The sequence below is a fragment of the Salvelinus namaycush genome, chromosome 31, assembly GCF_016432855.1.
Source record: "Salvelinus namaycush isolate Seneca chromosome 31, SaNama_1.0, whole genome shotgun sequence".
NCBI classification, from domain to species: Eukaryota; Metazoa; Chordata; class Actinopteri; order Salmoniformes; family Salmonidae; genus Salvelinus; species Salvelinus namaycush.
The window spans coordinates 44,208,663-44,220,476 of NC_052337.1; the positions used below are offsets into that span (position 1 = coordinate 44,208,663).

Here is an 11,814-nt window from a genome sequence, read left to right on the forward strand (position 1 = left end):
GGTTGAACAGTGCAGAATAGAACCTCCCCGGACAATATTTTTTCTTCTCGTCAAGACCAGTATGTAGGGGGGGATCTAGTTTCAGGTGTTTCTTTTATGCCTGCTACGTTACATTAGTGATAACCAAATGTGTAGCAGCAATTGAGAATTCCTCTGAAGTTAATGACAACATCTTACCTGCTTGATTGTTGGCTTATATATTTCAACATGTACGTATGAGGATTTGGAAATTATACATTTCAATAAAGAACTTTTTTTTTTTTTTTTTTTTTTTACCACAGTTGAGTTTACCAAGAGCCTAATTCACATGAATACCACAAATCTCTTATGGAGGACAGTCGCACCATTTATTTCCATGCAGAAATGTCCATAGTTATCCAATGACAATGTACCCACTAAATATTTTGAGAAATCTATGATAGGAAAAATAAATAAATATAACATCCAAAATGTTTTATATTGGCTCCGACAAATCATTTAGAAGTTGCACTTCAATCATGTAAAATGCTATTTTTTCCCCAAATAGTTGCTGGAAATAGAAGAGAACCAATGTAATTACATTTGGACACTGACCTGCCTCTTGAGTAGGCAACACACATCTGAAGAACATACTACAATAGGTCTGAGGGAAAGTCCTAAGAGTCTGGGAGACAGAATAAAACAAGGGTTGTTCCAATCTAAGGAATTAAATGGATATCATTTCAGAATTATATTCAATGTCAATGAAAAGTATTACCATCACATTCAAATCCATTTGCTCTACCCTGCAATCCTAGCAATTTACAACATATTTATTACTGGCCTTGAAAAGGTTTTTAAAAAACTAAAAATGTCCAAATTCACATTTAAACTTTGTGAGAAGGCAACCCCAAAATGCTGTTAGCTTAAAGAAATAGAAAACCATCACAAATACATTTCCACCTATATTTGAGCAAACTGATCCAACTATAGAGTTTATCTAGCATCGCTTAAAACACACTCAGGTATGCAAAGTAAGAATGCAGCTCAACCAGGCAGTTTCTCAACCAACCCCCCGCTTTCTACCAAAAACCATTCTAGAATGTTCTAAAGCGGTCCAGAACACAAAGTTAGCTGGAATATGTGTCTGCTTCATCACAGACACTGGTACTGGCTTTCAATCGCAGTCTTTCATTTGATAGGTCCACTTCACTCAGCCTGTGTAGGCATGAAGGGATTGGCAGTATTTGCGCTAGGCAACGGCACTCTCCCAGTGGAGTTAGGAGTAACAATCAACGCAGCCAAAGACTTGTTAGCCATCTCTGGCAGGCCTGTGATGGTGGTAGGGCCTCTAGCCACATTTAAAACAGCACCATCAGGACTCACTAGTAGCTTGGTGGTGGGGCTGGTTCTTTGCACTGCTGATGCATGCGCCTGTAAAGGCTGCAAAGGGGGCTTGCCCAACCCCAGTATTTGCTGCTGCTGAGGATTGGATAAAACAGTGGGCATGCGGATGGTCTCTGCCGACATCACCGTCCTGATAGGTTGTGCTGGTGCCATGATTATAGTGCAGTTGGATGGAGGCACAGTTGCCACAGGAGACGCCTGTTTGCTACTGAAAGCACTCCTGATGGATGGTATGGTTGCCACGGGTAGAGTCCGCATCCTGGAGACAGTGCTCCCTACTGGGCGAACAGCTACCGCCGGCAGCACCTGTGTCCTGGACCTGGAGACCACTCCCATAGGTTGCATGAATGACATTAGCTGCTGTGCTTTGAGTGGTGTGTTGACACCAAGTGCTGTGTGCAAAGGGAGCTGTTTTGATGGGCTCTGTGCAAGTCCTGCCATTTGAGCTGCGCTGGGACTTCCTGGCAGGGAAGAGAGTGAGAAGCCGCCCATCCCTTCGGGTTGAGTTAAATGTGAAGCTGCAACCACATGAGTGTGTATGGTGGCCGGAGCAGGGAGCCAGTGTGAAACTTGTGGAGAACTGTTGGTGGTGGTGCTGGTGGGCGATAGTGAGGCTCGAACAGCCACCATCTGGCGAGGGACAGTGAAAGAGACAGGGATAGAGGGTCCAACTTTCACAGTGGATGGTGCTGCCAGGGTTGGGGATCTAAGTACTGCTTGTTGAGGCCGGTGTGTCCCGGGTGGTCTGGCCATTCTGGGGCTTTGTGCAGGTAGGGCTAGCCCAGGTAACATTGGCCCTTGTGGTACACCGGTGGTTGGGATCGCTCCCCTGGGACTAGGAGCTACCACAGGCACTGCAGGGCTGGAGATTATGAGGACATGCTGACCAGGCCCAAGGCCTTCAGGAGGAACAACAAAACGGGTGTTGTTGAGGAGAATCTGCGTGCCGCCTGCAAGAGCAGCAGTGGTGTTGATGACAATCTTTTGTTGCAAAGTGGTGGTGGTGGTGCTGGAGACAGGATTGGTATTACCAGCTGGCTGTACTGGAGAGGACAGATGAGTGGATATAGGGGTAGTTGGAGACTGTGGAGTGCTTAGCATCTGAGCAGGTGTGGCGACACCGACAGAGTACTGAGACTGAGAAACCTGCGCCGGGGATGTGAGGGGGGATGTTTTGACAGGGCTTAGCGGTGTAGTGACTGACACAGGTGTGTTGCTGGAGATCAAACCTCTGATTATAGAAGACCCTGGCTGCCCAGCTACCTTGATTCGATTGGGGATCACAGAGGATGAAGGGATGCCTTGTAGTTGAGATCCAGTCAGCAGTGTGGAGGACGGCAAATGTGCAGTGCTAGTGACAATATGAGACGATGTGGTTGCGAGAAGGCCCGACTTTGAGGCAGATACAAATGTGTTTTTTAAAGTAGATTGCGCGAGTGCACTAACTGGCCTGCAAAGGTTTGCCTGCTGTGGTAGCCTTATCTGAGAACCTGGTAGCAGATTGATGCTCTGGACCTTATTCAAAGCTCCGAAGTTCGCGCTGCCAATAGCTCGACCAAGGTTGAGTCCGATCTTCATCGCTTCGGTGGGTATCGACATGGTCGGGGATTGTGTGGTGGGTCCAGACACTGATGATGCCGGTTTTGGATTACCGGTAGATGGTGATTGGCTGATAAACATGAAACTTTGACCTGGAAGAGCAGAGGGAGCCGTGGTGGAAGTGACTTTGGTTGCAGCCACAGACGTGATGTTCGAGGAGGGAGAGACCAGGATGAACTTTGTGAATGGGGGGGACCTACCCTTGTCATCTGGACCTACCCTTTTCAGAACAGGTTTGTTGACACACTGGACCAGAGACGTCTGGGCGGCACCTGCTGGTTTACCAGGTACAGTGACAATGCTTTTAAGTAGCTGTGCGTTAACAGCAAGTGTAGATGAGACAGTGCAGCCCTGGTTTACAGCAACGTTAACATCAGAACTCGCCGTCTGACTTGTGGCCATTGGAATGCCAGCAGTGATCGGAGACTGGCGTGTAGTTGTTGAACTTGTGACAGTTGAAGACCGTAACAGTGAAGGTCCTGATCGCGACTGGGCTACAGGTGAGCTGGTGACTACAGGGACTGTAGTGGCAGCAGGTGGAAACGTCTTGGACACGAGGAAGGCTTTGAATTGTGGAGAGATGGTGATGACAGGCCTGGCACGTATCGAACCAGGTATACTCTGGTCAGATGACTGCACCTTGACAACGCCAGTGTTGCCCCCCCTAGTGGTGACTAGAATGGACTGCGAGTCCCTGATGCACACAGTCTTCAGCTCTTGTTTGCGGTCCGGAGGTTTACTGGGATCAGTAGACGCTGCACTGGTGGGGTTGGATCTATTTGGTATAACAATTTGGGGAGTGCTACTTGCTTTGCAACAAGGGAGTTGGACAACCTTGTAACCTGGAGTTAGAGATGTCTGCAACCTAGGAGAGATGGTAGGAGAGGGTGTTAGGCTCCGGTTGTCATGACGTTGAGGCATGGTGAATCCAGAGCTTTGTGACAGTGGGGTGGACTCTTTGGAGGCTGGGACCTGGAGAGTCCTTAGTTGCTGGGGGAGACTTTTATCCTCCGACTTTTGAATGAGCAAGTTCGATGGCAGGATGACCACTCGTTGCATTATCTTATTCCCTGTTTTCTGGTCCAGGATTGGCTGTACTTCGATTTTCACAGGGCTCCCATCTTTCCTGACCAGACCCATGCCCTCAGGTATCTTGTATACAACCTGTATGGGGCTCTTTGGTATGGGCGTGGTATGGACCGTCTGTGAGTGTTTAGATGTTGGTGTTGTTGGTTGTGGTAGGTGTCGAGAGCTTTGCGGTAAAGAAGGTTGAAGTTTGGTAGCTTGCATGGAAGAAGCACAGTCCTTGCTTTGTGCCTGACCAACATGGCTGATAACACCTGTACCAGGCTGATGATGAATTAAGGTCACTTTATTCCCTACACTCTTAGCCAGCAGGGTATGTAGTTGAACAGGCTTGTAGGCCCTTTGGAAACCAGCCATAGGTGTTACAACAACTGGGCTTGTCTCTCCAGCCTGCTGTGCTGCTGGATTTGCTTCCCTGGGTCGTTTTTCCATTTCTGATCCTTCAGGAGAAGGTGTCATCTCGTTACTGCCAATCCTGCCTCTCTTAATGAGACTTGGGTCCTCGTCTATACCGCTGTGCAGGCGCTTAAAGCCCCGAGTGGAAGGTCTATGCTCATTCAAGGTCAACATCTCTTGTCTGGTTACCACGGTGAAGCTGCCTCTCAATGCCTCTGCTCTAAGCTGCACCGAGTCCTCTGCACAAAAAAAATAAAGTACAATGTATTAATTCTAAAATGCCCTGACAATTTTTATTATGTGGTTTCAATGCATATTTATTCATTTAACTAGATAAATGATTAAGAACACATTCTCTATTACAGTAACGACCTAACCAAGAGGGTGCAGGTTAAACCCACTACTTCCTTAGTATATGCTGCTTCTGTGATTTATTATTCAATTGTACCAACAAATAAAGCACCATTTACCTCCTGTCCACAGAATTCTCTGAACTGTCTGGTCCTGCTGTTGCTGTTCCTCCTCTTCAGTCAGTCTAGTGTTGTCACCTGCGCTTCTGTCCACATCCTCTGCCACCCACTCCTCTCTGACAAAGTTGTCATAGTCAGGGTGCTTTTTGAAGTCATCATAATCCTTTTTTAAACGTAGCCTGTGGGGACAGATGACATAACAGGCATCGAGGAGTCAGTTATGCGTTTTGCCGGACACAGCTTGAGGTTAACATAACTGCCTTCAGGCAAGCGCCTTACCTGTTCCTATGGAAAGCCTTGACCAGTTTGGGTTCCCATGGGGAGAGCTCGTTGAGCAGTCTTATGAGAGTGATGTGCAAATCTTTCACTGCTTCTCTCCTGAAATACCACCTTTCCTGTAAAACCATTCAAACACATGACGTCGAGAATAAACAAACCCAATGCTTTGAAAGCATTAACCACTGTATTTCGTATTCCCCCTCTTATTCTCGATGTCGTATACTCCCATAGTAGACAAGCTATAGAAATGTGTTTCCTCCATCATTCATTTTTGAGATTGTATCGATGTAATCCATCCATACTGTGTAAAAGTTGTTTCTGTATATAATGTTTTTTTGACACAGTACAGTCAAACCAAAATACCAAAAATGAAATATTTATTACTTTACTAACAGATCTCTTTTTGGTGCTCTCCAGCTCATCCAGCTCATCCTCCGTCCTACTGATGAGTTCCCTCAGCTCCTCTAGACTGGTGCACACCAACTGGATTAAGAGCGTAGAGAGTCAGATGGGGAAGAGAAGGAGAAAGACAAATCAGCATGCATGGATTCAAATTGCATATTAATTCCTATTCCGTATTTTGCATTAAAACAATACAACAACAAAAAACTTGTGAAAAACTGTGGGGCTTACCCTAAATCCATGTTCAACTGGGAGTTGAGGTTTCTTCTTTGAAGACAGCTTTTTTCCTGCTGAGAAAGAATATTATTTTACTGGGTAATTAAGACATCAATCAGCCAAAGCGTTTGAATTCATTTAAAACAAACAGTCTCTTGACGGGTTTTACATAATTTGGCCAAACAACTGCAAAAGCTTGATGTAGGAAGACAGGATTAGCATGCAAAGCAGAAAGTTATTTTACACACTCATTTTGCGTTTTTTTCTCTTGTCCTTTTTCTTGATGTTGGTAGCAGCTCTCTGGAGGGTGGATTTAGCTGCTTTGGCCTTGCAGAGTCGGGTCCTGTCTGGTCTGCGCTGTCCACCTGTTGCACGTACCTCCCTCTTTTTTTGCCTTTTCTTTTTCTTTGCCCGAATCCTGTCCATCTTATCCTCTGTCAAGTTCATCTTGCGGGGGTGGCCACCCTCAGTAGCTGAGGTTGTTGATGCCTTGTTCTTGGCACAACGGCAGCGATGATTGTCCTCTGACTTTGCCCCCATTTTGGAGACACATCTTGGACATGGCCTCAGCCCCTCAGTGTATTTGTCCCCGTCGACTTTAACATCAGTCTGTCTCATTGGTACAGCCACACTAGGCCTACCTGTTATCTCACCAGGGCGAGCAGGGGACTTCTCCGTATAGCTGTGTTCCCGCACACTGAGACGCTTCTCACATGACTCTGAGGATGACCCAGAGGAGGATGAGTACGACCCCTCTTGCTGTTTCACCTGGAGTCTATCAGGCATATATTCCACTTCCTGTGGCTTTTTCTTCACACACCCTCTGCCCACAAAGTCCTTGATATGTGAGGAGGGAGTAGAAGAGCCAGTGTGTCTGTTCTGTTTAGGCTTATAGTCCTCCTTATCGCCATCCTCTACAGAAACATCCTCATCCTCCTCCTTCATTCCCCACGTGTGAAACTGCCCACCCCTGCTTGTGCCCCCATTCTCCCCTTTAATCCTACCACCACTCATTCTGTCAGAACTAGGTTTCTCCTCATAGTCCTCCGTCTCCATGGAAACCAGATGCTCAGAGTCCTTCTGCTCGTCTGACTCCTCTGATATTCCCTCATCAGGCTCCACCCGCCTGACCCAGACAGCTGGAAAGGGGAAGTCAGGGGGCATGCTGGCACTCTGGCAGTAGATACGCAGGTCCGCCCCGCAGAAGTGCGGGAAGTGGATATAGGCGTTCTCATTCCCGTCATAGCCCAGGATGGACTCGCGGCACTCGTGGATGGGCTGGCCCAGCACAGCGTCCTGCACATCCTTCTGGGTCTCATACACATTGTCACACAGGCCTTTGAGCAGCCACACACGCTGAATGAAGGGTAAGAGATGGAAGGGGTTCTCCTCCAGGGGGCTAACCTCCCCGGCCGTCCTGAAGAACTGATGGGAGAGGCCGAGCTGCTCAGCCATCCAACCCTGATCCTCCGCCGTACCCATAGCATAGTACCAGCCCTGCACCCTCTGACGCAGCTCGGACTCCCAGCGGCGGTATGTGAGGGCTGGGCGGCGGTGGACCGTCCCTCTCCTCTGGGGCGGGCAGAGAAGTGAACTCATGATCTTGGAGAGGAAGATGCTGCAGCGAGGCATGAGGAGGCACCGCTCCAGCTCAAAGAACACTATCTCTGGGAGGTTGAGAGCTGCCTGGGCCAGGCAGAGGAAGTGGCCGATGGCAGGCAGTTCCCACAAGGTTTTCACGGGATTCTGGGCCACCTGGGAGAGAAGACTGCGCTCCCACTCCTCTACATCCTTGGCTGAGGTTTCCTCCGCCTCCTTCTTCTCCAGCTCCCGCTGCCTAAAATCAGAAATGAAGGATGAGTTGATGAAGGGGTCATTCCATTTGATATCAATCGCTTTCTGACTGCACCACTTTTGATTTGAACAAAACGTTCTATACAATAGTTTGACAACCCTGTTCGTAAGCTTTCAAATTATATCAAACTCAATCTTGTATTTTTTTCCAAGTGAAGACAGATGTTTCATGGTAGGGTATGCAAAATGGGCCAACTTTGAGCATCTGTATCTCCTAAACGTTTTGGCATTCAGGTCCAAAAAGCTACTTTCTGACCACTTCTACCATTTAAGTTGACATTTGATGGTGGGTGGACCGGCAGCCATCTTTGTGGTAGTAATTGGACTTTAAAATGTTAATTCAATAAAAATGTCAATTATGTACCAGCTAAATTACAGGTGGTATGAAGGGATATGCCCATTATATTTCTATGGTTGAAATGACACCCACCCTGCATTCACCAGTATGCTGTCTCAAAATAGGGTCTAAATTACAACATGTGAAAATTAAAGTTAACTTTTCAAGAAATGGTCAAATAATGTGGCATCCGTGTTTGTAAGCTTTTAAATGACACCAAAACTCAACCATTTATATTTCCCAGTGATGAAGACGTGGATGTCTCAATGGTAGGATATGCAAAATGGATCAACTTTGAGCACCTCGATCTCCTAAATGTTTTGGCATTCAGGTCCAAAAATGTACTTTCCGACCACTTCTACCATGGGCTAATATGTATGGACGTTTTTGAAATCAAAAGGAGTGTGGTCAAAAAGTTTTTGAAATCAAATGGAACTACTAAAAACTGAGTCTAACAATCACAGCCACATCTTTGATATAGTCATACACAGAATTAGAATGAAATATTATAAAACTTGTTTTTGTAATCCTGTATGTATAGTGTCATTGGATTAAGTAGTCTATGGAATTTGTTTGTTTTTATTCTGACCATGGAGGGAATCGGGACATAGAAAACCCAACATCTGCCTGGCCTGGCCAGGCCTTAGCCTCAGGCACTGGAGCATTACATTTCATCCATATCTTACCTCTTCTCTTCCTTGGCTTTCTGCTGCTCCTCCAGCCTGAGTGCCTGGATCATGATGGACTCATTTCCCCCCACTGTTATAGTTGCCAGGCTGCGAGGCACGGACCTCCGTCTGGTTGAGGTGCCCACAGGCCCCCTCTCATCCTCGGTCCCGAAACGACCCTTGGAGGTCACCGCCAGAGTGGTCTTCTCTCGCAGCGTCCTGGTTGGGCAGGTTGTTACAAACAGAGCATCATAGGGTTAGGGTCTCAGTAGTTTCATGGGTCATGGATCAAACAAACACTACTGATGTCAAAGGTTAAATTATGTAATAAAATAAGTTTTTTTTTTTTTTGTTACTACTATAGCAGCAAATCAATATCATTGAATGTGTGTTAAGTGTGAATTAACGTAGCCTATGTACAATATGTACGCTTTGTAATGAATGTACACCATTTTTTTAAAGTTTGGGGTCACTTTGAAATGTCCTTGTTTTTGAAAGAAAAGCTAATTTTTTTGTCCATTTAAAATAACATCAAATTGATCAGAAATACAGTGTAGACATTGTTAATGTTGTCAATGACTATTATAGCTGGAAACGGCAGATTTTTTTATGGAATATCTACAGTTGAAGTCTGAAGTTTACATACACCTTAGCCAAATACATTTAAACTCAATTTTTCACAATTCCTGACATTTAATCCTTGTAAAAATTCCCTGACTTAGGTCAGTTAGGATCACCACTTTATTTTAAGAATGTGAAATGTCAGAATAATAGTAGAGAGAATGATTTATTTCAGCTTTTACTTATTTCATCACATTCCCAGTGGGAATGGTGTTTTGCGGGTACTATTTAATGAAGCTGCTAGTTGAGGACTTGAGGCGTCTAGACACACTAATGTACTTGTCCTCTTGCTCAGTTGTGTACCAGGGCCTCCCAGTCTTTCTATTCTGGTTTAAGCCAGTTTGCGCTGTTCTGTGAAGGGAGTCATACACAGCATTGTCCCAGATCTTCAGTTTCTTGGCAATTTCTTGCATGGAATAGCCTTCATTTCTCAGAACAAGAATAGACTGACGAGTTTAAGGAGAAAGTTCTTTGTTTCTGGCCATTTTGAGCCTGTAATCAAACCCACAAATGCTGATGCTCCAGATACTCAACTAGTCTAAAGAAGGCCAGTTTTATTGATTATTTAATCAGAACAACAGTTTTCAGCTGTGCTAACATAATTGATAAAGAGTTTTCTAATGATCAATTAGCCTTTTAAAAGATAAACTTGGATTAGCTAACACAACGTGCCATTGGAACACAGGAGTGGTTGCTGATAATGGGCCTCTGTAGATTTTCCATAAGAAATCTGCCGTTTCCAGCTACAATAGTCATTTACAACATTAACAATGTCTACACTATTTCTGATCAATTTTATGTTATTTTAATGGACTTTTTTTTGCTTTTCTTTAACAAAAACAAGGGCATTTCTAAGTGACCCCAAACTTTTGAACGGTAGTGTATGTATGCAAGGCTTGCACTTTCTTACCTTGACAGCAGTGTCAACTTCTGCTCAAGCATAATTTCCAATTTCTGCGCCTGTTTAGAAATCCAGTGGTCGACCCCATGGTGCCTGTAGCAGTTCTCTAACATCAGCCTTAAGTCTGCCACAAACTCTGTGATGGTTTCATACTCCCGGCTAACAAACTTCTCCTCCATCCTTCTGAAACACATGGACTGCTTAAGTTGACCCTCGGCCCTGTCAGTGTGGTCCTTGAAGCCGATGGGGTGCAAGAATGGAGTCGTAATGCCTTTGTGCTTTTCCTGGAGAAACCCGTGAAATATCCTATAGGCCTGCTGTAACTCGTAGCTAAGGTCTTCAACTCTAACTGTGGTAGGTATGTAGACCTCAGGTAATGACAGATCGTTTGAGATTTCAGGCACCCCATGTCTTAGTGCAAAATCATTGGTAGAACTACCGTGGGAAAGAACATTTACATTCTCCAGGGAGGTTCCGTTGCTGAGTCCTTCAGTGACTAGCCTGCTGCATTGAGTGCTGTGCCACTTTGAGTCTGATGATGATACAAGGTGAACCTTCTGCTGCTGAGATCCTGAACACAGTTCATTCCGACAGTCTTGGTTGAGAGAAAAAAAAAGACTGTGGTGGTTGTCCCTTTTGTCTGACATGTCGTTTTGTGGGACCTTGGATGGGTTGCAGGTTTCAGTTTGCACTTTCATGTTGCTGGCAGCCCTGTATTTCAATAGGACGTAGCTAGCTAACCAACTGATTAAAACTGTCCCACTTTTATTGGGTAACCTTGCTAGCTAGCTGACCGCAGCAGTAGCATAACGTTAGTACGCTTAGTTGCCATCTTTGAAAAGCAGCTCGCACAATTGGTAGTGGATATTATCTCCTGACAATTACATTAGGGTCACATACATAACTTGGCGACCTAGTCCTTCCTTGTTTGACTCTTCAAAACATTCACCGGCAATTGCAATAGAGTTGACAATAGTGTCAGTGGTAACTAACTTTAAGTCAGCTAACGTAGCTGCCAGTAAGCTAGCTACTAGCTGGATACTGTAGCTAGCCAACATGCCTTAGCTAGTGCTAGCTAGCTACTAGTTGGTTAACGGGACATTCTGAGAAATGTTATGTTGACGTTAATTTGATAACTAACTAAACGAAGAATGTTAGTTATGTGGGGTTTATTTAGTTAACCGATCCACCACAAACTATCTAGCAAACGATTAACAGTAGCCAAGTTCACTGGCTGATAGCAAGCAAGCAGTAAGCATGATAGCTAAACAAAGTGTAGTGTATTTCAACATTTACTAACGTTAGCTAGCTATTGGTCTTCCTTTTCTTAGTTTGGTACGTTATGATGGGACCGGTAGTCTACAGAATGGAGAAATATATCTTAACTTACAAGGCCAATACAGTAGCTACCCCAACAATCTGCGACTTCAGTTCGCCTCCAATACAAGCTACTACAGTAGTAGCCAAATTGTTAGCTAGCCGGCGTTGGCTGTCTCCTCTATCCGAGCTCATTGTTTCCAATCAAAGGCCTGCGTCTGTACTGTCCGCAGCAGCGTTAGCAGGGAAAATACTGTGATTTACAGGAAAGTTAGGCAAAACAGCAATGAATCCTTGCTATGA

At 45.3% G+C, this 11,814-nt stretch overlaps 1 protein-coding gene across 1 annotated transcript; it reads right to left on the bottom strand.

Moving 5' to 3' along the window:
- Positions 1–323: 323 nt before the first annotated feature.
- On the bottom strand, positions 324–10,464 carry LOC120025948 (uncharacterized protein KIAA2026). Its single transcript, XM_038970699.1, has 8 exons — positions 10,204–10,464; positions 8,691–8,891; positions 6,062–7,650; positions 5,829–5,884; positions 5,580–5,678; positions 5,196–5,311; positions 4,917–5,095; positions 324–4,685 (listed from the first exon to the last, which is right to left on the bottom strand). Exons 1-8 carry the CDS (start codon positions 10,386–10,388, stop codon positions 1,168–1,170), a joined length of 5,943 nt encoding a protein of 1,980 aa, XP_038826627.1. The 5' UTR covers positions 10,389–10,464; the 3' UTR covers positions 324–1,167.
- Positions 10,465–11,814: the final 1,350 nt, after the last annotated feature.

Coding starts and splice junctions, on each gene's coding strand:
- LOC120025948 (XM_038970699.1), bottom strand. CDS start 10,388: ATGTGTTTCAGAAGGATGGAGGAGAAGTTTGTTAGCCGGGAGTATGAA. Junction 5,679..5,828: donor CAGTTGAACATGGATTTAGG/GTAAGCCCCACA, acceptor CTCTTAATCCAG/TTGGTGTGCACCAGTCTAGA. Junction 5,312..5,579: donor AAAAGAGATCTGTTAGTAAA/GTAATAAATATT, acceptor ATGGTTTTACAG/GAAAGGTGGTATTTCAGGAG.